Source organism: Physella acuta, unplaced genomic scaffold (genome assembly GCF_028476545.2).
Source record: "Physella acuta isolate Inbredline_101_S28 unplaced genomic scaffold, ASM2847654v3 ptg000259l, whole genome shotgun sequence".
NCBI lineage: Eukaryota > Metazoa > Mollusca > Gastropoda > Physidae > Physella > Physella acuta.
The window spans coordinates 279,569-303,789 of record NW_026731778.1 but is presented as its reverse complement, the minus strand read 5'-3'; the positions used below and the strand labels follow the sequence as shown (position 1 = coordinate 303,789).

General features: G+C 32.4%; 3 protein-coding genes across 6 annotated transcripts; 1 reads left to right on the top strand and 2 right to left on the bottom strand.

Annotated features, from left to right (window-relative positions):
* Positions 1–1,048: 1,048 nt before the first annotated feature.
* On the bottom strand, positions 1,049–6,771 carry LOC131938902 (carnosine N-methyltransferase). The gene is made up of 9 exons (XM_059297126.1): positions 6,671–6,771; positions 4,723–4,924; positions 4,524–4,567; positions 4,158–4,343; positions 3,621–3,767; positions 3,022–3,200; positions 2,783–2,896; positions 2,504–2,607; positions 1,049–2,067 (listed from the first exon to the last, which is right to left on the bottom strand). Exons 1-9 carry the CDS (start codon positions 6,766–6,768, stop codon positions 1,936–1,938), a joined length of 1,206 nt encoding a protein of 401 aa, XP_059153109.1. The 5' UTR covers positions 6,769–6,771; the 3' UTR covers positions 1,049–1,935.
* Positions 6,772–7,744: 973 nt separating this feature from the next.
* Positions 7,745–10,289, bottom strand: LOC131938917 (putative bifunctional dTTP/UTP pyrophosphatase/methyltransferase protein). Its single transcript, XM_059297148.1, has 6 exons — positions 10,065–10,289; positions 9,485–9,619; positions 9,160–9,263; positions 8,984–9,048; positions 8,373–8,502; positions 7,745–7,935 (listed from the first exon to the last, which is right to left on the bottom strand). The coding sequence occupies exons 1-6, from the start codon at positions 10,155–10,157 to the stop codon at positions 7,797–7,799; spliced, it is 666 nt and encodes a 221-aa protein (XP_059153131.1). The 5' UTR covers positions 10,158–10,289; the 3' UTR covers positions 7,745–7,796.
* A 592-nt stretch (positions 10,290–10,881) lies between these two features.
* Positions 10,882–22,735, top strand: LOC131938911 (protein ABHD18). Of its 4 annotated transcripts, none has more exons than XM_059297136.1 (12): positions 10,882–10,945; positions 14,774–14,920; positions 15,313–15,397; positions 16,188–16,288; positions 16,785–16,866; positions 17,170–17,254; positions 17,351–17,378; positions 17,539–17,677; positions 19,466–19,555; positions 20,199–20,303; positions 20,811–21,697; positions 22,584–22,735. In XM_059297136.1, the coding sequence occupies exons 2-12, from the start codon at positions 14,829–14,831 to the stop codon at positions 22,693–22,695; spliced, it is 1,806 nt and encodes a 601-aa protein (XP_059153119.1). In that variant the 5' UTR covers positions 10,882–10,945; positions 14,774–14,828; the 3' UTR covers positions 22,696–22,735. The 4 variants fall into 4 exon arrangements, with proteins under 4 accessions (XP_059153119.1, XP_059153121.1, XP_059153122.1 ...); XM_059297138.1 differs by lacking the exon at positions 19,466–19,555 and adding an exon at positions 18,263–18,352; XM_059297139.1 differs by having other exon boundaries at positions 10,893–10,924.
* Positions 22,736–24,221: the final 1,486 nt, after the last annotated feature.

Sequence of the window (24,221 nt, the reverse complement as noted above, 5' to 3'; positions counted from 1 at the left end):
ATTTTAATATTTTTCTTTGCACCAAAAATTGCTAACCTGAATTTTTTTTAATTTGAATTAGCCTGGGTCTATGCTAATTTAAGCTAATTATTTTATAATTACCTGTCTGTAGAATACATGAGAACTCTAAACCAGGAAGGTGAGATGTGAAATTGCTACCTTTGCTCTGTAAGCTTTTGATTGTTATTTGCTTTGTTTCAGCATCATTCTAGTCACACGTGTACATTATGTGTAAATATTTCAACATGTAAAACATTTTAATTGCTTGAACCGGTAAATAAATCCTAACATATCCACAAGTTGTGGAGTTACATATAAATGTTTGAAAAAATTTATTCAATTTGAACAAGATTATTTGGTTTGTGGAGGGTTTATTTTTTCTTTTAAATTTAAGGATTAAGCAACAAATTTACATTGAGATTTCTGCGATTTGCCTTTTTGATAGGATTCTTAAAGTTTAATACATTTTTTTAAAACTAATTTAACTTTTTTTTAACAATATTTGTTGATTTTTTTTTAAAATTATGTAAAGCTAATTGTCAGATTAGAACACTGATTCTCATTAACTTTTTATTTCTAATTAAATTAGTGCAAATGTTTGTGTGTATACAGGGACCATTCCAACATAGATCTAGGTCACCCTAATCAATTTCATAACATCATTTTAATTAATTTTTGCTCTTGAACTTGTTAGATTGAAATTATCATTATGCATGCTGAGATGACTTGTAAAATAAAATAAATTTTTAATGAACTGTTGTTTTTTTCTCTTATTTATTTGTGCTAACTTAACAACACAAAATATTCATTTAATGCCCTAATGACAATAATTTTAAACTGTTAATCGAACATTGTTTTACTGCAATATATCTACATAACCTACCATAGGAAATACAATCAAGACATGAACTTGACCAATGGTCATTATAGGTACAACCAATAGATCAGTTCATACATGGTAATGTTAACACATTCATAACAAAGGTCAGCCTAAAGGAAGCTGGTAGACAGTACGAAATTATATTTAAAATTAACACAGATTGCAGAGTTTATATTTTCACATTATTTTTAATCAAAACATCTTTATATTACAGTAGTTTTACATTTATATCATTGTATTTATCACAACAAAAACATACACCTTTACAACTATGCACAAAGTCCCTCACATAAAAATATGTATGTTAAAGATGACTGAGGTGTTGACAAGGTTTGTATGGCAGTGCACAAATAAAGTTGCCAGCACAATGTCTCCTGACACATGCCAGATACTGATTAGGGTTGAGTTTCTCAAACCAGAGTACCCCTTTTACACACTTAATCATTTACCTACTCCATCTCTTGACTCCAGGACTAATTCAGATTACATCAAAGTTTGCCCAAGGAAAAAACATCAATACCAGGAACAAAAGTCAATAGAAAATCTTGTTTTAGAGTGCTTGTTATAAAATTATTCATTAAACAAAATATGATTGGTCACATAGTCTATAATGTTACATTTAGTGTTTATGACTTAAAGCAGGTCAGGAAAATTGGTCAGTGTTTGCCTCTTTAAACAGATTTGGGTATGTGACCGAGGGAGCCTAACAAAGAGATAGTGTGGAGTGTTACGACTTAAGCAAGAGTGCACAAGAGTGTAACAGGAGGTCATCAAAGGCTAACTAAGAAGAGAAGCTTAAAAAAGCTGACCATTTTTCAGCTAAGCTTGTGTTGATATACTAGGAATTTTTTTTCTTTTTAATGCATAAGAATGTTTTAATATCCCATAGACCAAAAATTTAATTACATAAAATAATATGCAATGAATTCTTAACTGAACAAGTACATAAAAAGTAAATCCATATCTGATGTGGAAAAAAAATCACATGAGCATACAGCTGTTAGAATTCCCTGTGTTTACAATGTTGGCTTAAACTTAGAGCTTGTTGACAAATGTTAGCTCCCAGGGTCATGGTGTGAGGGGCGGGGCAGTGGTTTCCTGGCCACAAACATAACACAGTTGTAGTAGTTTTGCATGAGAGACAATGGGTTTTGTGTGTATGAGCAGCGCACATTCATTTCTTCTTTCTGTGAAAAACAAAAAAAGACATTTTAGGGTAAATTAATGCGCAGGAGAAAGGTTAACAAAAAAAATCACTTTAAAAATAATCACCATGTAAAAAAAAAATTTAATATGCACATTTACCACATAAATTGTGGTCGAATGGTAGAGCATTCAACTGCTAACCCAAAAATCTTGAGTTTGGAACCCTGAGTTCACCCAATTCTGTTGGGGTGGGTACCTTACTCAGGGAAAGAAAAAGTGGCTGAACATAGTGCAAACCACACTATTCCTTCATATGCTGAGGTCACTGAAATTGGTGAACTCTACTTCACCTGATTCAAAATGGTAATTTACTTACCTACTACTACATGAATTATTACAAAGACTTTTTATCCAGGGATAAAATTAGGATTAATTAACTAAGACTCTTGATCTGGGAGTGGAAATCACAACACAAACCTCAATTTCAAAGCCAATATCCAGCATAACTTTTCTAACTTCTTCATAGCTGAGTTCTATGGACATCTCATTGACTTGACCAGCCCAGTGGTACAACAGTGGACCTACAGGAATGGAAATGCAATTTTATTATCATATTTAAGTAACTCTTTCTAGAAATAAATAAGTTTAAAAGTACTAAACCATTACACTACATATTAAAAATCCATGATAGAATTAGAAAAACTCAAAATTGAAGTACAACAACTTTAGGTGCTTTGTTACAATATATTTCTATACCTAAATTCACAAGATATCCTCCAGGTACCAGAATACTGTAAATTGTTTCTAAATACTCGATTATATTATGGGCTGTGTCCAAAAAAAATACAGTCACCACTGCATTCCAAGAATCTGAATGAAGAAAAAAAAATAAAGGGAAGCAAGAAGTAAAACAAATGTCTTAGAGTTACTGTTCCTTAATGAATTGAGAGAGAGAGAGAAAAAAAAAAGGTTTGTAAGAAAAATGGCATGCGTACTTGGTTCAGTGTAAATTTTGGTGAAATCTCCAGCCACCATGGAGAAGTCTGCCTCAGGGCTGATCTGTAGGGGTGAGATGTCTGGGAACATGCAGCGCCGGGTCTGGTCTTTGGTGGCCAGGTTGTTGGTGAACTGGTGGATCCAGGGGTAGAGAACCATTGAGTTCCTCTCTTGACATCTGTTTAGTACAGGCACAGGGGGTTAATAGGAATAAATGTATGAACAATAATAGTATTTTCTACTAGATGAATCACCTCCCGGAGTCCACCCAGCTCTGATGGGTACCTAATTCATGTTAGGAAATGTAAAGGTCGCTCTGCAAAGTACTGACCATACCTTCCGTTCATATGCCAAGGTGAAGTAATATATGAACTCTATTTAATCTGCGCAAGGGATTTAAATTTAAAACATACAAATTAAACATTAAACTAAACAGCAGTTTAAAGCTTAGTAGCATTAGCAATATTGATATGTTCATGTTTTTTAAAATAAAATATTTTTCCCGGTTAAAATAAAATGGAAGCTAAAAAAATATGCAGACATTTTGTACCTGTTTGAAATAAAATTGGAAGCTAAAAAATATGCAGACAATTTGTACCTGTTTAAAATAAAATTGGAAGCCAAAAGCATGTGTAGACTCCACTCATTCCCCTGGCAGGAGTAGCCCAACCTGGCAAATTCAAATACCAGCCTCCCCAGTCCTGCACCTGGCACCAAAATCTTGACCTCCGATGGTTTTCTTGAGCTGAAGTTCAGAGTAAGCAAGGTATATAGTCTAACTATACTAACTAGTTGGTGGTTGCTATAGCTGTTAACATTAAAAGCTTAGTACAAATATAATCAGGTAAATTGTTTTACATTACTCTGAAAACAAATAACATTTGACAATGTTCACAAGGTAAATTAGCTTGTACTCACTGGCATGTTCATTTACTGGTTCAGTGAGCTCACCTGTGTTAAGTTCTTCATCATAAACAACAGGTAATTCTTCCACAATCACCCCCCACTCACATATATACACACACATGTGCATACCCCAAGCGTGTCAGCACTGCGTGCATGACTGGCTGGTAACACGCCTCCCTCTCAGCTCTGCCATCCTCACCCCCACCCACATATACACACACGTGCATACCCCAAGCGTGTCAGCACTGCATGCATGACTGGCTGGTAACACGCCTCCCTCTCAGCTCTGCCATCCTCACTCCAGTCTCTCATGATCTGTTTCAATGTCGTTTTGACCTTGTCCATTTCCTCACACGTTGGGGGCGCACAATCATTTTTCTTCACTCTGTCAAAATCCTGTTTGAAACAAAAAACACTTCAATTATAGGCAATGTTTGTTGGTGTGTATTAAAGCGCCAAATAAATATGCTATTTACTGTAAATGGTATTTTTTTTAAATTTATAATATTCTTTGAAATGTTTAAATTAATTTTAATATATTAAATATGTGATTTTAATGCAAAATTCATCGAATCTATTCATTACTGTAAAATACTTATTAGGCATTAATATTTTTTGAAAACCTGTGAAACAGCAAGTCTGCAATAAATAAACAGCTACGTAGAAAGAGTACACTGTACAACCAACTCTAGTTAAGGATGGAATACTTTCTCTATTTTACAAAAGTTCTACCAGCTCTAATGCAGTTTAAAAAATAAAGCTTAAAAAATAAAGCTTAAAAAAGAGCAACTAACCGCTTCAGAAATGCACTCCTCCTTGTTGAGAAACATGTACTGGCAGTCCTGTAAAATGAGTTTAATCACTTCGTAATTGTGGATGATACAGGTCTGGATGGTTTCAAGGTTGTCGATGTATCCCAGAATTCTGTTTTTGTGTTGGTCACAGAGGTTGCTGTAGGATACTTTACTCAACTGAAGCCGCTTCAAGCTGTGCAATCTGTAAAGTATGGGAACTTAGAAAAATGTTCTTAAATAAGACATGAACTGGGATTTTATTAAGAAACCTTCATTAACACAAACAAATAATCCAAATAAATAATTTTAGTCAACATACTGTTTTTTTATTTGTCCCAGTAAGGATTCTCAGACTCTCAAACCACGTCCCCTCATAGACAAAATTGAAATTGAAAACTCTGAGACCATAGCAGTTCCTACATCAAGATGAGACATACTACTATATACTATATAACCAGTGGGACATCAAGCTTAAGTCCTAAGAAGTGTTAGATCAACTAAGCCTTCATTAAGCTTAGTTAGTTAATTGATTTTAACATTGTTATATTTATGACTAAGATCTAGTGCTTTATTAATTTTTTAGTGCTTTCTTCCAAGTCAATTTCTTATTCTAAAAATAAAATAAAAGGTACTAAATAGTAACTAATTATAGTCCTCTACTACTGCTAGATTTCTAGTAATAATACTACCTTCAGCCTCCTACTTAATTAATAATTAGGCCTTAGGTAACTTTAATTTAAAATAATGTAAGCCTAATAAATTATTATAAATAATATGAGCCGGCCCGCGGCATAACATACGCCACTATTTAGTTGTTGTTTTTTCTACTTTTCAGTAATTCATAATTTGTGAATTCGACAGTACCAACGCTGACACTGAAAATATTTCTTTAAAACACTATAAGTAGCTCGTTAAGGACCATAACCCCCCCCCCCCCCCCCGTTTAAAATCGTTTCAAACTAAATTATCTGCCCCTAATAGCCATCACTAAACCGACTCCACTAAGGTAAACATCGCGTGAACCACAGCTCACTAAGACCATGTAGGTGTGGGGATGGTAGGGAGCGCGTTTACAGCTTGTTTTCTAGCGTCTCCCAGAAGAGAATTATATATATTATATAGATTTATATCAGGATTATTAGGCATATGCCAATGATTTAATGATAGGTTATTTAGTTAATGTCTAATGGGTAAGTACTAATTAGGCTCATCGCATGGCTTCTTTGTTTGGGCTCCCTACTGATTACTGACTGTGTGTCTGTTTTTTACCCTGACACTACTAAAATATCACAATTGTATAGGCCTAGATCTAGAAAAGATCTAGATTTAGCTAGATCAAGACTAGCTAGACTGGTGAGTGGTGAGGGTGAGTGACAGGTCACTGGAGTTGGACCACTGGCAGTTGCAGTTGAGAGCTGGCAGTCACTGTTTCTGTTGTTATTCAACTAAATTACTAAATAATATAATATAGATCTAGGCCTAAATAGTAAATAGTAAATATCCTACTATGATACTATTACTATCAACTACAGAAGGAATAGATGATAAGTATTATTAGTATTAGATCTAGTGACAGTACTACTGGTTGAGGCCAGGCCAGGGGTTTGTTGAATTTTGTTCTGCTATGGATACAAACTTCGTAACAAAGGGTCGACTCGAAATATCGTCCACAAAATCTTAAATAAAAAAATTAAAAATAATTTTAAAGAGAAGAGTGGAAGAGTCCGAAGAGCCGAAGAGTAAGAGTACTGTAAGAGCCTAAGACTAAGTTAAGAGTTAAGAGACTAAGAAGACCTAAGGCCTGCCCTAAGAGGCTAAGAAGACTGACTAAGAACTAAGTCTAAGAGGAGAGGAGTTCATGTAAAAATGTAAATTAATGATTTGGTCTAGAAATCTATCTATCTTAATCTTATTAAGCAATTCCCACAGTGAGAAAACCAAAACATACTTGTAAAATTTGAAAGAATTAATAACACGAGCGAAGTGTTCTCGTTCTTCTCTTTCTTCCATTTCTAATGCTACCTGCTGATCCGAAACTTCTGCCATTTTGAAAAACTATTATTATAAACAAAGATATAAAAAGACGAAATTCTAATCATGTTCTTTGAGGTTTCGGATTTTGTTTGCATTACGAGCGCACAATATATTATAATATATTCGCATTTTAATATTAATAACATTTTCAAGGGCTAAAAAAATCGATTTAACACAAACATTTTTTTTCTTTTGAGGAAAAGCATTGGCCTCTTAAATATGTACAATTTAGTTTAAATGTTCTTACACTACTTTCTTACTTTGTTCCTTCTATTCCATTTGACACCCCACACAACTAAAAATATTTGCTTTTAAACCAAATTAGTAGCTTAAGATCTTAAGTTTCCTGTCAGTGGTTGGCACACAGGCGTCTATCGGATTTAGCCATCCATGGTACTTAATTCTGTCATCTCCCCTTTTGTTTTGAATATAGTAATCTTTAATTGAAATGTAATAATCATTTTAATTAGGCTGAAAATTGGTGGGTATTCTTGCATTGTCATTGGAAACTATCTGGAAAGTTTGAACAAAGCAGCTGCATTAGAAGAGGCTCAACATCAAAATGTAAACTTTTAGACTTAAAAAAAGCCTTTTGAATTCCACCTAAACAATTCAAGTAACAAAACCAAAAATAAAGCAATTACAAAATTCCTCAACTACAAAGAGAGTATAACTACCAAAATATTCATTTATTTCATCTAGAGCTAATCTTTAAAATAACTTATTCATAAAGACCAAGTTTATGTTGCAACAAATATTCTGCTTTAGGTGCGTTCACACTTGGTAATGTCTTAAAGGGAGAAGCCTATGAATAATACACAATCTGAAGTCATTGAAACCCAGGTACATTATTTTATAGCTTTTGCTATCAAGAGTATGTCTACCAGAACTTTGAGATAGAGAAGTTATATATAATATACAGCTATGTCTCACAAAAAACTTAAACAGAAAAAATGAAACAAAAGCAGTAAAAATACAATTGTTTTTATTAAAATTTCCAGATTTAAGAACAATAGCTAATAATGTGTACTTTGACAGAGTTACTTTAATAAATAAATATTTGACAATTCTTTAGCAAAACGTGGCAAGGGGAAGCCCATAACATTGAAGTTGTCTCCATGAATTTTCTCCACAAATGTCCCACCAAGGGCTTGTATGCCATAACCACCAGCCTTATCCCTGTTTAAAAAAGATTACAATAAAAATTTTAAATTATTATCCTATAGTCCAAAACTTTGTGATATCAATTTACAATAATTATTTTGATTATATAAAACTTAGAAAGAAAAGAATGAAATGACAACACAACAGAAATTGCGAATTTTCGTTAAAAAATATTAAGTGACAAAGTTTATCCACTTCTGCTAAAAGTAGCTTTACAGGGTAGTAATACAGCTTATTGAATGACAGTTTTGAAATGAGTTACATATTTATTGCATGCCATAAGCACAGAGTATTTTATACCTTTTGTATTTGGACAACAGATCCTAGCTTTTTGAGACAACTTTCACATTACATTGTAACTATAATCTCAATTTTAATAAGCAGCAATAAAGTAAAAAAAATTTAAACTAATCAATAACAATTAACAAAGCAAATATCAAAATAAAACATACATGGGTTCCCCAGTAGCTATATAACCTTCTATGACTTCTTTACTTAGTTGTGCAAAATAAACATCAGTTTTTTCCACAAAACCTGTGTAGCGGTATTTGGAGTTTAGAACTGGTGTCCCTGACTTGAGAACTAAAATTTAAAGAAAAATGTTTTCATGAAAATGAGAATTAACTCCATTATATAAATGTATGTGGAACAATTACTATAACACATTCTGAATCAAATATACTGAATTAGAGTATAAATTAACATTATGTGTAATAGAATTAAATATATTTTTAAAAGATGCTGAATATGGTGTTGACTAGATGTGTTGTGTGTTTCTGCAGAACAGAGATTCATCATTTGTATCTAATGAATTATAGTAGTTAAGTATTCTACAGCGATTTTTGTGGATAGACAGTTGTCAACTGGGAACCGGAAGTGGAGTTCATTCTCCTGCACCAATGATAGGATTGTGTGGTCAGCACCATGTCCAGCAACCTTTACTTTCCCTCACTTAAGACAGGTACACATGTCTGGGACTGACTACAGCCAACAGACAATAAACTGGACTAGGGATTTTTGTGTGCTCTACAACTCAACCATGCAAAAATGTACAAAAAGTTACCTGCAGAATGTTCTGGAAAAAACAAAGTCAGACCTGAATACACTGAATGAGTTTTACCACTTAATCTGTAAAGCAAAAAAAAAATTTTAATTCAAACTTTCAGCTATAACTAATTTAAGGGACTATGTCTTAAATATTATGATTTTTCAGAGGCAAAAATAAATATTTAAACTCACTGGCTCAATATCCTGAAAGCATCATCTTTATCCCTGGGCTTCTCTATGATTTGGTTGTCTTGGTAAACTACTGTATCACAACCAATAATCAAATCAGGCAATGGCTATAAATAGAAGAGGAAAAAAAATTAAATATTTACTCAAATATGTTTAATTAAAACATAACCATCCATCACCCACTTAAGTAATAATTTCTCCTTTAAGTGTGTGAAAGCCAAGATTAACTTCTGTATTGGTAACGATATCTTTACAACTAGATTATTCTGCTCTTGCCCTCCTAAATATATTTTTCATCAACACGATTGAATTAAATGTATGTATTTACCTCGTTTGTTCCTAGTCGCTCTGCCACTTCAAGTGTTTTAAGTTTGGCATTTTCTAACACATATTCTTGGGGTGTGTATTTAGATTTGTCTAAATTCTCCTCAAATGTAGATGCTATGACTTCAAATTTAAGTCCCTAAACAGAATTTTAAAAATATAAAGAGTTTTAAATAAAAAGTTAAATTGATCGAAACAGTAGCAAGCATCAGGATTTTAAAAGGTTTGCACACAAAATAATGATGACCATTTGAACATGTGAGTAAAAAAAGTAAAATAGGTCTGAAGTTTTGTTGTTTTTTAGTTAAAAAGTGAAATGCTTTGTGTTGTTTTAACACAGTTGTGTCCCCTTTACTTTTTTCATGATCTATTTTTTTAAATATTCTAAAAGAACCTTAACAAATAAACAAACACACAATTTCAAACACTTTCCTAAAGAAGCCATCTGCTAATATACAAGGGTTAGAAAAAATCAGCATTCCTCAGAATACAATTTTAAAAATGTAAATAAACAATAATAAATAAACTGTAGGCCTACATAAACTTTAACATAGTAGATGATTGTAAATTTTAGATCTACATACCACATTTTCCAATAGTATTTGTTTTCTTCTCGGTGATCCACTAGCTAAAATATTTCTTTGTGAATTCAGGATGTGAATAAGTGGTTGTAACATTGTATTTAGTTTTTTCTAAATGTTGATATGCAAAACTACTTTAAAGTAGTTTTAAGATTAAGTTTTAAAGTTAATTATGATGGAGAATACCGGCTGAACTGATAAGTGATAGATCTAGATCTCTTCTATCTAGATCTAGTCTCAGTAACTCACTGTGATTAGTAACTAGTAACACTGACACTGTCCAGTGATGATGAAAAATGTGACTCACTGTCACTTCAATCAATGTCTGAGAGAAAGCTGATAGATCTAGATCTAGTAACATGAACAATTTAACAAAGTAACACAGTTCTGCCACGAGTCCTTCAATCAGGTCAGGCTGAGCTGGTACTGGAAAAAAATAAAAAATGATCAAACGTCAAACTTGATATGAATGAATATAAAAAAATCAGACGACAAATCAAATGGCTAATTTAATTTGTTTGATGATTTTTTTTTATTTTATTAGTCCTAGATCTATTTAATAGATCTAGAAAATACCTAGATTCTATTAGTCTATCAATTTTTTTTTGGTAAAGTAATTTCGACAAACTAATTTCGATGATGAAAGTAGTTCAAAGTACACACAAAGCCGGCTGCAATGAAGTACCATTGACAAGCAATAGCTTAGTAAAAATTAGTTGTAACATGCAATATACAGTAATTTTCAGATATAGCAGTTTAAAGCAGTAAAAAATAAAATTTAGATGAAAACCGGATATAGATAATCTTTTTTTACGTTCGAAATTTATCTCAGCTTCTAGATTTGACACGACCTTTGACTTGGTGTGAGATGAGTAAATAAAAAAGTATTTGATTTCGGCGTATTGTTTGCAAAAATTTTAGTAAAATTACTTCTAGATCTAGATCTAGATCTAGATTTACATTATTTTAAATCTAGATCTATATATAGGCTAGGTGTCATAATTCACTAACTATTAATTAAGTTTTATTTTTAACTAAGCTAGATTAGTAGTGGCTTAGGAACTTAGGAAGGCTTAGGTTAGGTAGTAGCATTGGATTAGAATTATTGAGTTTTATACCTTATAAACCTGTTAGTTACATAGTGTTAAAGGTAAACATGACATAGATACTTCATTTATATTTCTAGCTTAATTAGAAGCTGAGAAATCATTTTTTTTGTTTTTTAATGAGGCGAACAACACAAATATTGTAAAAGGGAGATAACACATAAAGCAAAAAAACAAAAACAGCAAAATGATCTTAAAAAATTTTTATTTGGAAATATTATATCACAATTTATCAAAAATAAAAGTTACAATAATATCAGCCCTGAAATAACACAGAAAATTTAATTACAGCTATAGGCCTAATAATTTGGTATTATTTTGCGCATAATTAAAAAATATAATATTAATACTAGGCCTAAATAATTTTCTTTCAAAATTTAAATTGTTAGGCCCGAGAGAGCACTATCTTTAAAAACTTAAAACTACATTGTGGCTATAATATTACAATACAAATATACAATTAAGAACCCTGAAACGCAAAGAATAATAGTTAACTAGGCTATACCTAATTAATGAAGAGGCCTAGCTTTTTATTTAAAGACATTTTTGATTTAAAATGAGGGGAAAAATTGTATCTTACCTCATGTGTAGGTTCTAATTTACATACAATACAGTCAATACTATCCAGTACATTATATTGAGCTGATTAAAACAATTCAATAGCTGGGTGTTTCAACAAATAATAATAAAATGAATAACTCACCACTAACTATTAATCAAAACTGAGGTCACCGTTTGCAAGATCCACAATTAGAGATTGTACAGGAATCCCAGTCTTCTGATTCAAAAACCTTCTGAAGTAATTGCAGTCCTTACCAGCCAAGTGCTGTCCCTCTAGGACTTTCTGCTCTGCTTCTGACTTCCTTCCCAGCCACTGAAGGGTTGAGTTCAGCTTTGTCTTCACCCTGAAATCCAGAAAACCCAGTGGTGTTTAGAGCTCAGCGCATCAGTCCATATATCCCAGCATCCTCTCAGCATGGATCTTGTGGGCAGGAGCTGAGTCAATTTTAACATTTCCTCAGAAGGGTCAGAATAGCTACCAGTCAAGTAAGGGGATATCTGCCGTTCCATAACATCCTGCGTAGACTGTTACAGCACAGACAGGACATATCGCAGGAGCCTATTGTCCACCAACAGATACTGGTGAACCATATCAGCCACTATCTTCTGTCCAAAAACATCCTCATCGGTCCGCTAGCAGCTTCTGGGGTCGAGCTTCATCTACTTGATCATTTCTGGGGCTGTCTGGAACAGCACGCTCTGCAAAATTCACAAGATATGTGAAGAAATTTGTAACTTAATTCTGTAAAAGAAAAAATTACTTTCAGTAAATTGCTGACTTCTTTTTGAACATTTTATAATTCTATCACAAGGGAAAAAAAGGTTATTCTGTATAGTTATTCACTTTTCAGCTTCAATCTTCTACTATTTATTAAAGCACTGAGGTTTTGAAATGAGTATATATTTTATTATATATATTATCTATTACAGAAACAAAATGGCAGCTGAAAAAGCAGCCTTACTGAGTTAGGGAAAAATTAATTTAAGTAAATTGCTGATGAGTTTTTTAACTTTTTATGATTCAGTTACAAGAATAAATGGTTCTTCTTAATTGATATTCTCAATTCTGCTAAAAGTCTCAGCTATTTATTGCAGCACTAAGGTTTTAAGATGAGTACATTTTTTACTATATTTTCTCTATTGGGGAAACAAGATGGCGGCTGAAAAAAGCTTCCCTACTGAGTTGAGAAAAAAATTAATTAAAGCAAATTGCTGATGAGTTTTTTAACTTTTTATGATTCAGTTACAAGAGTAAATAGTTCTTCTATATAGTTATTCTCATTTCTGCTAAAAGTCTCAGCTATTTATTGCAACACTAAGGTTTTAAGATGAGTACATTTTTTACTATATTTTCTCTATTGTGGAAACAAGATGGCGGCTGAAAAAAGCTTCCCTACTGAGTTTAGAAAAAAATTAATTAAAGCAAATTGCTGATGAGTTTTTTAACTTTTTATGATTCAGTTACAAGAGTAAATAGTTCTTCTATATAGTTATTCTCATTTCTGCTAAAAGTCTCAGCTATTTATTGCAACACTAAGGTTTTAAGATGAGTACATTTTTTACTATATATTCTCTATTACGGAAACAAGATGGCAGCTGAAAAATGCTTCCCTACTGAGTTAGGGAAAAAATTAATTTAAGTAAATTGCTGATGAGTTTTTTAACTTTTTATGGTTTAGTTACAAGAGTAAATGGTTCTTCTGTAAAGTTATGCTCATTTCTGCTAAAAGAATAATGTTATAATTATAAATGTAATAGGTTCAAGCTTACCTAATTTTTCACTTGAAGTTTTCTTGGTAAAAAAAACATCGGAAAAATGAAAATTTTACTTCATTACAGAGCTGATCCTCTCCTGTTCAAAAAACGTGGTAGAAATGACAGGAAAAAGTAAAGTACTTTTTTATTTCCAAAAAACCAGAGAGTACCCCAAATATTTTTTTTAAAAACACAAAAATTTTTCATGGTGAGATTTTGGGAGTAGGTTGTCTGCCCCTGTCAGAAAAAGCTACATACTAGCTTAGGTTGAAGAGTCTGATTAATAATTAATAATAATATTTCTATATTTAACTATATTAATATATATAACATTATACTTTATACATTATAACTTAATAGAACTGGCAATATTTATTATTTAATTTTTATAGCCTAATGTTTAGTATTTAGGCTTAATTTTAATAATTTATTTGGTTAGGCTTATAATTAATTAATTATAATAATAGGTTAATAGGTAAAACTCCATTTTAGCGTATTTTATTTCTCCGCTGCTTGTTTACCTCCAGTTGAGCGTATTTTATTATAACAACCGAAACACACCAAAACACGATTCATTTATTTGTATTGTATTTTTGTTTTAACAAATTAATAAAATTGAATAAAAAAAAACAAAGAGACTGACTTTTTTTTAGATTTTGATAATTTAGTTTTGTTAAAACTTGAGAAAAATCCAAACTTAGAATATTGAATGTGCAATGTTCGTGTGTCAGAATTTTCATGGCAATGGGTAACTTACGTAAACGTAGCTCACAATTGCAAGGCGGTTAAGTTTGTATTGTTACAAGTATCTCCCAGGCATGATACAAATAAACATTAATGAACTTACAATGACCCCAAAACTGAGGCCAACACAATTTCAAATAGCAATTGGCCGAGCTATGACGTATGCTGATAATTCAATGTCAATGTGAACTCACGGTGAACCCGCGACAGTGTAAGGATTTTTCTCCCGCTGACGATTATACGAGATTCGATATTTAATTGGAACAGTTCTAATGCTTTTTATGTTTTTTTTACCTATTCTAATTAAAAATCACATTCATTAAAAAAAATAAGTAGATCTAGTGATTTCCTAACGTTTTTGTGTGTTTCGGTTGTGTTTATAATAAAATACGCTCAACTGGAGGTGAACGTGAAGCAGGGAATAAAATACACTAAAATGGAGTTTTACCATTATAATAATATGGACTAGAGTACTAAATTCAACCTGAAATTTATAAATTTAGTTCTAGATAAGTGATAATATTAATATTCATTTTTTAATACCAGGTATAATTGTATAATACACCTCGCACTATTTCAATGAGCGTTGTTGTCATTTATAATGTCAATGAGTCGACTTGACCAGCTGTATCGAAGTCTTCTGTTGACAAAATTTTTCACTCATGGCTGGGGTAAACCAGAAAACCTGAAAAGGTAATCTTATGTCTTGTACAGAAATTTTATTTATAGTGATAGTTTTAAAAAGGTATAGTCTCAGCAGCATCACAGGGCAAAGTGGGAGGGGGGGGTTTGGTGGTGCAGACCTGACAACATGAAGTAGGGGAGGGAGTTTCTGACAGATGGGGGGGGGAGGTGATAAGGGAGTGAGTGACATCCTAAATTACTTTACCAAGTGACACCTGACACAGTTATGCAACTGTTCTGAATAGACATACTTTTTTTTACCATATGTTTGATTTTTTAACCTTGTAGTATTAACTTTATATTTTACTATTATTATTATTATTATACTGTTACTAAAACAAATAATTGTTTTGTTGTGAAATCATAAAGATGTTTTTTATTTTTTCTATTTACTATTTTAGGCTGTTTGCCTTTAGAAAGATTTTGTCCAACAGAGAAACCTGTCAGCACCTTGTTTCAGCAAATTATCCCATTTACATAGATAAAGTTAGTTGTGCATTGTTCTTTCATAAGTATGTATTAAAACAATTACAAAATATCCCATTTACATAGATAAAGTTAGTTGTGCATTGTTCTTTCATAAGTATGTATTAAAACAATTACAAAATATCCCATTTACATAGATAAAGTTAGTTGTGCATTGTTCTTTCATAAGTATGTATTAAAACAATTACAAAATATCCCATTTACATAGATAAAGTTAGTTGTGCATTGTTCTTTCATAAGTATGTATTATAACAATTACAAAATATCCCATTTACATAGATAAAGTTAGTTGTGCATTGTTCTTTCATAAGTATGTATTATAGCAATTACAAAATATCCCATTCACATTGATAAAGTTAGTTAGTTTTTTCATAAGTATGGGTTAAACAATTACAGTATATTAAAAAGTAAAGTAAAGTTCCCTTTTCAAACCTGACGGTCTATAGGGCAAGTGAAGTAGAGTTCACTTGTTTCTGTGACCTCGGCATATGAAGAGATAGTGTGGTCAGCACTATGCCCAGCCGCCTTTACTTACCCTTACATGAGTTAGGTACCTATCAGAGCTGGGTAGACTCAGGGACGATATACTGACTTGAACCCGGATTCGAACTTGAGACTTACGAGGTTAGTAGTCCAGCTCTCTACCGCTAGACCACTCCGTCCCCACAGTATATTAACACAGCTTTTAATGAATGAGCAAAAGTTTCATAATTTAAAAAAAAAAATTATTTGGATATATTGATTGAACTTGTATTTTTTATTATGCCATTTAATTTTTCCCCATGTTTAGGAATACAAAGATGGTGATTGCAGGATACTGGAAGGCCATTTTATGTCACCTTTTGTTGACCATCTACCTGGAATTATGCCCAAAGAAGTTGAAACAGCCAGGTATTTGTAATATTACTTACGTTATTTTTTTCTCATCTCTCTCTAGCTAACTCAGCTACAATTGTGATATCAATTTATAAATTTATAGTCTAATTTTGCATTTCGTTGTCTGTGTGCTTGTTTTGAATTAAGAAAACTCTTGGTTTTTAACTACCGAGTCCATTAAAAACTTAAATACCCCTTTTTACCTGATGATCAGAAGAGCAGATGAGTCAGGTGACCAGTAGCTAGCTGTTTTACTGGCTCATGCACCACCATGTATACTATCCCATTCTTGAATCTGTTAAAGCTAGACTGAACTAGGGTCCCCCTACAAATTTAGAGTGAAACCTAACATACAGGTTTTCCAACTTTCTGTAAGTCGATGTAATCATGAGCTCACTCTTCTTGTCCAACTCCTTTTAGATTAATAAAAATCGGAACATTTATATTGTTAACCTAGTAAAAATTCTATAACTATACTATTTTTTCACATATATTGTAATTTTTCATTTAGTTTTCAAGCAATTATCCCCTTACAATGGCGTCACCCAGCACTGAAACCAGTCTGTATTCATTTGGCAGGGACTGGTGATCATGTAAGTATCATTGCATTTGTATAGCCTCCCCTCTTCATGTTAACCATTACTAATAAATTACTTCCCTTTTTATTAATCTGTATTTAACTACTAATATTTTCTACAATTAAATTGATGTAATTTTTTTTATCAACAAACTACTTCCCTTTTTATTAATCTGTATTTAACTACTAATATTTTCTACAATTAAATTGCTGTAATTTTTTTATCAACAGTTTATGATATTAATTATCCAGAAATAATGTTTATGAAAAAAAAATGTTATTTTTGTAATTGTATGTATTTTATCATAATATATTTCAGTATTTTTGGAGAAGAAGGATGTTCACTGCTCGTCCACTATTAAAAGAAGCTGGAATAGCTTCCATAATTTTGGAAAATCCATATTGTATCCTTTTTTTTAACTTTTAGTGACAGTTATTCAAAAAATATTTTATTAAAATTGTAACATATACATTAATGTTTCTTTAACTTGTTGCTGAAGATGGCACAAGAAAACCTAAAGAACAGCTGTAAGTTTTATAATTTAAACAATTAATTTAGTTGTTTTTCTTTTTAATTTAATAATCAACAAATTGTTAATGGAATTATTTATTTATAAGAAAAAGGCTGAGAAATTTTAACACAACAAAGTAGAGATATCACTATATATTTTGTGTTGTTACTCTCTAGGCGATCCAGCCTCCACAATGTCAGTGATTTGTTTGTCATGGGCGGAGCTCTGGTGCTAGAATCACTGGCCCTTCTGCACTGGTGTGAGAGACAAGGCTGGGGGCCCCTGGGTCTCTCCGGCATCTCCATGGGTGGACATGTGAGTATTAGTTCAATCTTCTTCCGATTGTTCCTGTCTGCTTCCTAGGGAGCACAGGGCAGAGATGACACTTCAACAACAAATATATTACAGCTCCTGTTTTCTTCACCCAATTACACATTTTAAAGAGTATCTCTAAAAGTATGATCATTATGCTTAAAAGTTAAGTTTACTGAATTCTCCTCCATTTATCATTCAAAATTCATCAATTTATTATGTCTATAGTTATTTTGGCAATTACAATTGACACATTACTAAAATTATCCAGTTTTCCTATATGTACCTACATTATAGACACTCCTAAATGTAAAAGATGTACAATGTGTAATTACTTTTCTTGATTTAAAAGTAGTAAGAAAAACAAACCATAGTATTTGTAGTCTTACAAAAATATGGTACATTCAAATATGAATATGTCCATTTTTATGATGTTAATACATTATTTTGCCTAAAAATTTATTTTAAAAACTGCTTCTACCTTTTCTTAAATTTATTTACATCAACTAACCACAGCATTATGTATTTTGTTTATGTTTATTTTTAATGCATATTTTTAAAAAATATGCTTTATATTGAGCATTTCAGATGGCCAGTGGTGCTGCAACTTTGTGGCCAAAACCCATTTCTGTTGTTCCAATTTTATCTTGGACAACAGCTTCCATTATTTTCACACAGGTAACAAGAATGCAGCTCTGGATAACCTACAATGGTTTGCTTGTATTTAAGAAGTACAACATTGTTTTTGTTGTTTTGTTTTTTTGTGTTCAGAAGATGTACCCAGAATCAGCAGTTTTTTACTCATGTGTGCCTAAAACCCTTTGCATACAGACTGCTTTTTTTTCTTCACTTCATCAGAACCTATTGTTTTTATTTAATTATTTTGAGAAGATTCTATTAATCAGTTCATTACAAATTATTTAAGAAAAAGTAGCTTTTGCTTCAATAACTGACTTAAGTCCCTTTCTTTCATTATTACACTAAAGTATAGTTAAACAGATACAGATATATTAAATATGGGCATAACTTTTGCTTTTCCCAATACACATTTTATTTACAAGTTGACTCAATTAATTTTTTTTAAACATAAGCATTTATAATTAAATAGATTTTTGTCTACTATATCTGGGTATGTCTTTTAAATCTCTTTCTTGTAGTCTGGACATAGCACTGATGTACCTGCTGGGAGTTGTAAGTAATTTATTTTTTCCTACAGGAACACAGGAAGAGTCAACAAAATATATCTTGATACTAATTGTAATGTCAAGCCCTTTTAAATAAAGTCTTAACATAAAGTCACTGTAGAAAGTTGTGTAGTTCTGGGTTTGTACTTTCCACAATATGGTGTCGATTTTATGAAGATGATGTTGTCCAAATGAAATTTTTTTATAATTAACATAACTTTTGCAAACAATTTTAGAACTTATAGGTAAATATAAATTCAGTATTAAAAGGCTAAATAAAGATTAGGCCTTGGTAATTTTTTTCAATACTTAAAAGAACAGTTCACATGTTGGATCATATTTTCCTTCTCACTGTATTATTTTTTAAATCTAACAAATTAAGCTTTCAACTCTCACCCTGCCAAAATTTTGTATTAATATTTGCTGATAAATGTACTGAATAATAATTATCACCAGTGACTGTTGATTTAGAAAGGCTTGACTCTTAATAAACGTTATGATTTTAGATACTCCCCGTGGTCTTTTTTGAAACATTTGTTACATTAAATTTTGCTTTATTGTTGACGATAACTGTGTTCCATAAAAAATTGAGTTCATGTATGTTCAGATGGCCTCGCTAGCTGCAACCAATTGGACGAGGCCCATTTCTCTAACACCTTGCCTCTCATGGAGCACTGCGTCATGCGTCTTTACACAGGTAGGTTGTATCGTCACTTGTTAAATGTGGGGAACAATTTTTTTTTATGTTCTTGTTCATTTTTACTGGTTAGTTTGTTGAAGCAAGGTAAAATTTTTTTGTGTTAAAGGTGTGAAGTTATTTCATCTTCAGTACATAATAAATATTAAGAATGATTACAAATGTAATTTTTTTTTTCAACAATTGCTTTCCCTAAGTCACCATCATCTTTTCCTTTATGATCGTAAGATACACGGGGAAGATGAAGTAGAGTTCATCTGTTTCAATGACATTGAAGTACAAGGGGATAGTGTGGTCAGCACTTTGCCCAACCACCTTAGTTCCCCAAATGGTTAGGTACCCATCAGAGCTGGGTGGACTCAGAGGCATCCTACTGACTTAAGCCTGGGATCCGAACTCAAGTTTTTGGGCAAGCAGTCTACCATTGGACCACACCATCACCCACCTAATTAATGTTGAACTAATCTCCAACTTCAAAATTAATCTGGATTTTTATTTAATGTTTAATGCAACAAAATAACAATACCATAAAAATATATTTTAGTAATTGAAAAAAAAAAATTAAAAAATTCAGAGACACAAATTAGAAACATGAACTGAACAACAATTCTGCAGTGTTACTATAATGCCTATGTTGTTTCAGGGTGTAATGAGTGGCTCCATACCCTGGGACACCCTGCAGGAACAGTTTTTTGAGAACAGCATCTACCAGGATGAGATCAGGAAACTTCTCATATCTCCGGAAGATGTAAACCATGTTTTAACATTTTTTTTTAAAAACCGCACACAAAATGATATCGTTTGACCACACAGGACTTGTTTACTCTGTGATTAGAGAGAGACTTTGGCTATTGTTTATAACAGTTTGTGTGTACCTGTCAGCTTGTGTATACCTGAAGTCAGTAGAGAGTACACAATCCTTCTCATTTTTTTTTTGCCAGAGACACAGGCGAACTCTTCTTCACTTGTGATTAATGACAGGCACTTAGTTGCATTATGACTAATTTATAGAATTCTTTTTAATCGTTGATATTTTTTTGCCAAGGGAACTGGTGAACTCTGCTTCACCTGTAATTAATGAAAGGCGCTAATCACATCATGACTGATTACAGAATTCTTTTTTTTTTTTTGCATCTATTCTTCTTTTTTTGTTACCATTTCTTTTTTTTTTTTGGGAAATCTTTATTTAAACATCATTTTTTATGGATTAATTTTTGTTCTATCTCCTTAACATAATTTCAATATTTAATTTCAGAATCGAAAAGCTTATGATATGGGTCAGCAATTTGCTAAAAATTACTCAAGTAATATTGAGAAAGTTGAAACCATTCATAAAAAATCAGAGACAAAAACCCCCAGTTTTCAACCAGCATCAACAAACACCATCTCTATGGCAACTAATATTTCTAAAAATTCACACAATATGGCTATTGCTAAAGATACAATCGATCTAAATATTTTATCACCAAAAATGCCTGATTTTGATAACCAGCAGACTACTCAAGGACATGTAACTCCATTGTCCAAAGATGAATACATAGCTCATTTGGATTTTAAAAGTGATATACCACCAGAAAGTAAAAACAATGTTCCTCTACATAGTGCACAATCATTCACCCAATCTGGTAGTGTTGACTCCTTATTGACAGCTAGCAGTAATGTCACACTGGCGTCAGTTTCAACCAGTCACCTACCTGCCCCCTCAACGTCTATTTCATCCGTCGTCCAGGATATCAAAATTGAAAAAAAATTAAACCCCGTTAAAGTGCCTAGTACGTCTCAGTCAAGAAACCAGAATTTAACACCTGTGTCAGTAGAACCAAAAAGCCTGTCGTATAAACTAGCCGTTTCTAAATCGAGGCTGACGAATCTACGTTCGTCCTCCCCTAGCCCGGATCAGATGAAAAACTTACAGCAAGAGGCTCTGGACTTTATGAGGGGCGTCATGGATGAGTGCACACACCTGGGAAATTTTTCCGTCCCGGTGGACCCAGAGCTCATCATCATAGTTTCGGCCAGACAGGACGCGTATGTCCCTAAGGAGGGCGTGCTGGGACTAGATGACCTGTGGCCTGGCTGCGAGGTGCGTTATGTGGACAATGGCCACGTTGGGGCAGTACTCTTACATCAAAGTGCTTTCAGGTCAGTTTGGGTGGGTTTGTGTTGTATACAAATGCATGGTTGAACTTTGTAATCAACTTGATTTTATTAGAGCTGCATTGTATGGGTTAGTTGTTTAACTGTTAACTTCTTACAATAGTAGTACTGGATAAGCAATTTAATTTTTGTGTTGCTTGGATTGTATAGTTATACCTGATGTTTGAGAAAAGTCATGAGTATAGGGGTATTTTGGCACTACCTCCCCCTTCATTGTATTAAAGGTGTGTATCAATAGACTGAAGAGGCAGACATTATACTAATAGTAAAGTAAACACTACTGACAACTGGCTGCCATAGAAAGTAAAGTTCCCCTTTCAAACCAAACAATCCATAAGGCAGATGAAGTAGAGTTCACTTGTTTCTTGACCTAGGCGTATGGACGGATGTTGTAGTCAACACTATGCCCAGTCGCCTTTACTTTCCCTAACATAAGAGGTACCCCTCAGAGCTGGGTGGACTATAATTCCAAGTCCAAACTGAGATCCAAACTCAAGACCTTAAGGCAAGCATTCAAGCGCTTGACCACGCCATTCCAAATTGTTGCCATCTATATCAATTCAAATCACCATCAAGTGTATCCAGGCTCTACATCATCATATTGATCCACAGATTCTATCCAGTTTTTCTCTCTTTGTGCCCAGTTTCAAATTTCCTTCTTGTTTGTTCATTAGTGAGTTGCTAGACAGTACGTACTGAGAGAAAAAAATAGTTGTCAAACACAATGGAGTTGCAGTTCAGTGGGTTTTTTTTAATTCCTATAGGTTTCTGATGCTTTTAAATTGTTTATTCCTGCATAATCCAATAAAAAATGCACTACAGAAAGCCCTGTAATTTCTGCTCATAAATTTACCTTTTTGTCTTACTCCAGGAAAGCAATAGCAGATGCCTTTGATCGGCAAGTAGAGAAGTACTACCAAAATCCTGGCAACCAGCCCAGCGACCACACAGACAATGTCAAGTCAATCAAAGCTGTCAGTTAAATTATCCACTGAAGAACTTTTTATGACATATAATTTTCTGTATTCAATACAAATTGACTTTTTATCTGGCAAGGTTTGCAGCAGCAGCATCTTTATGATATTAATTTATACGGCAACCACTGATTAAAAAGTCCTGATATTTTATTCCTGTTGTCAGACAATAGTCAATAGTTCTTGTATACATTTGAAATTACTAATGGACTTAATCTGCTGACCAAAGTTGATTCTCACGGGTAGAATTTATTGTGATTCAGCTCAGTTTGGTACTATTGTAACTCTTTTTTTAAAATATCTTTTACTTTGGTAGATTTCAAAAACTAGGGTTTTAATTCCAGAATTTCTCTGATTTACAAATTTTATATTTTTTAACTTGTGAATATTGCAATGATTTTTTTTTTAATTTTGAGATTATTGTACAAGTAGAAATGTAGATATAGTGTGATAAAGTTGGCTGCGCATATTGTGCTACTGAGCTTTTACTTCTACAGTTTCTAATAGCCTGGAACAGTATTGTATTGTTAAGTGGTGTGTACACAGATAATTTAGCCATAATAAATAAAAAATGTACCACTACTTGGATTTGTTTGATTTGCTTTTTAAGTGTAGCTAGTGTACAAGGTCACATACAAATCTGAAAATGAAAGTCTCGAGTTTGAATTCGGGTTCAATGTCAAATGAACTTCCGAGTCCACCCGGCTCTGATGGGTACCTCTCAAAGTAAAAGGCATGTCTCATGATTATCTGATTAGTCTCAAAATTAAATCTTGTTAAAGACTTACATATACTTAGCAAAGAATTATAAGAGTATTAATTTTTTTTTTGAAGACAACATTATCCAAACTTGCATTTATTCTTCAGTATAAAGAATGACAAAGTGAAAATTTTAGCATTGGCAAAAAAGTATGAGCTCTAATGCATTTTTACATGTGCACAAACTTTGAATAAAAATTGTTAGGTATGAGAAAATCTTGCATAAAAATTTTAGTACATTACAGATAAATAAAAATCTTTATAAATCAAAAAAATACATTTTAATCTTACAGAGTGTGCCAACCAATGTCAAAATGAAATTACTAAATATACAATCATTAAAAATTTGTTGTGATAAACTTTATGTAATTGCAAAACAAAAAGTATCATAAGACAATTTTTTTACAAAACAATGCATCTTGGGTCATTTAAACAAATAGTTCAACTATGTCTTAAAACAATTCAACTCAATTAGCTAAAATAATAGGAAAAGTTTTAATTGTCAAACATGTTAAGTGCAAAGATCCCAAGTGGAAATGATTAAAGTTAAAACAAAACTAATTAATTAATTAATCAGTGTTAAGAAGTTGATCAGGCTTCCAGATAATAAACACAAACATCACTTAGGTTTGCTTGGTTGTTTTGGTTTTTTTTTCATTCTACAACGCAGATTATTTACAGAAATTCATTTCAAAAATAAAAACAAAATAGTCTTAGTGACAAAGTGATTGATCTTTAAATATTTAGAAATTTAAAAATCTTACAAGGCAAGTTTA

What these genes read in the sequence shown, in the direction of transcription:
- LOC131938902 (XM_059297126.1), bottom strand. Translation starts at nt 6,768, where the DNA reads ATGGCAGAAGTTTCGGATCAGCAGGTAGCATTAGAAATGGAAGAAAGA. An exon ending in AATTCTTTCAAATTTTACAA is followed by an intron (nt 4,925 to 6,670) that starts GTATGTTTTGGT and finishes CATACTTTACAG; the next exon opens with ATTGCACAGCTTGAAGCGGC. An exon ending in AAAATATTAATGCCTAATAA is followed by an intron (nt 4,344 to 4,523) that starts GTATTTTACAGT and finishes CTATAATTGAAG; the next exon opens with TGTTTTTTGTTTCAAACAGG.
- LOC131938917 (XM_059297148.1), bottom strand. Translation starts at nt 10,157, where the DNA reads ATGTTACAACCACTTATTCACATCCTGAATTCACAAAGAAATATTTTA. An exon ending in AAATACTATTGGAAAATGTG is followed by an intron (nt 9,620 to 10,064) that starts GTATGTAGATCT and finishes AATTCTGTTTAG; the next exon opens with GGACTTAAATTTGAAGTCAT. An exon ending in ATAGCTACTGGGGAACCCAT is followed by an intron (nt 7,936 to 8,372) that starts GTATGTTTTATT and finishes TTTTTTAAACAG; the next exon opens with GGATAAGGCTGGTGGTTATG.
- LOC131938911 (XM_059297136.1), top strand. Translation starts at nt 14,829, where the DNA reads ATGTCAATGAGTCGACTTGACCAGCTGTATCGAAGTCTTCTGTTGACA. An exon ending in AAAGAAGTTGAAACAGCCAG is followed by an intron (nt 16,289 to 16,784) that starts GTATTTGTAATA and finishes TTTTTCATTTAG; the next exon opens with TTTTCAAGCAATTATCCCCT. An exon ending in TTACATCAAAGTGCTTTCAG is followed by an intron (nt 21,698 to 22,583) that starts GTCAGTTTGGGT and finishes GTCTTACTCCAG; the next exon opens with GAAAGCAATAGCAGATGCCT.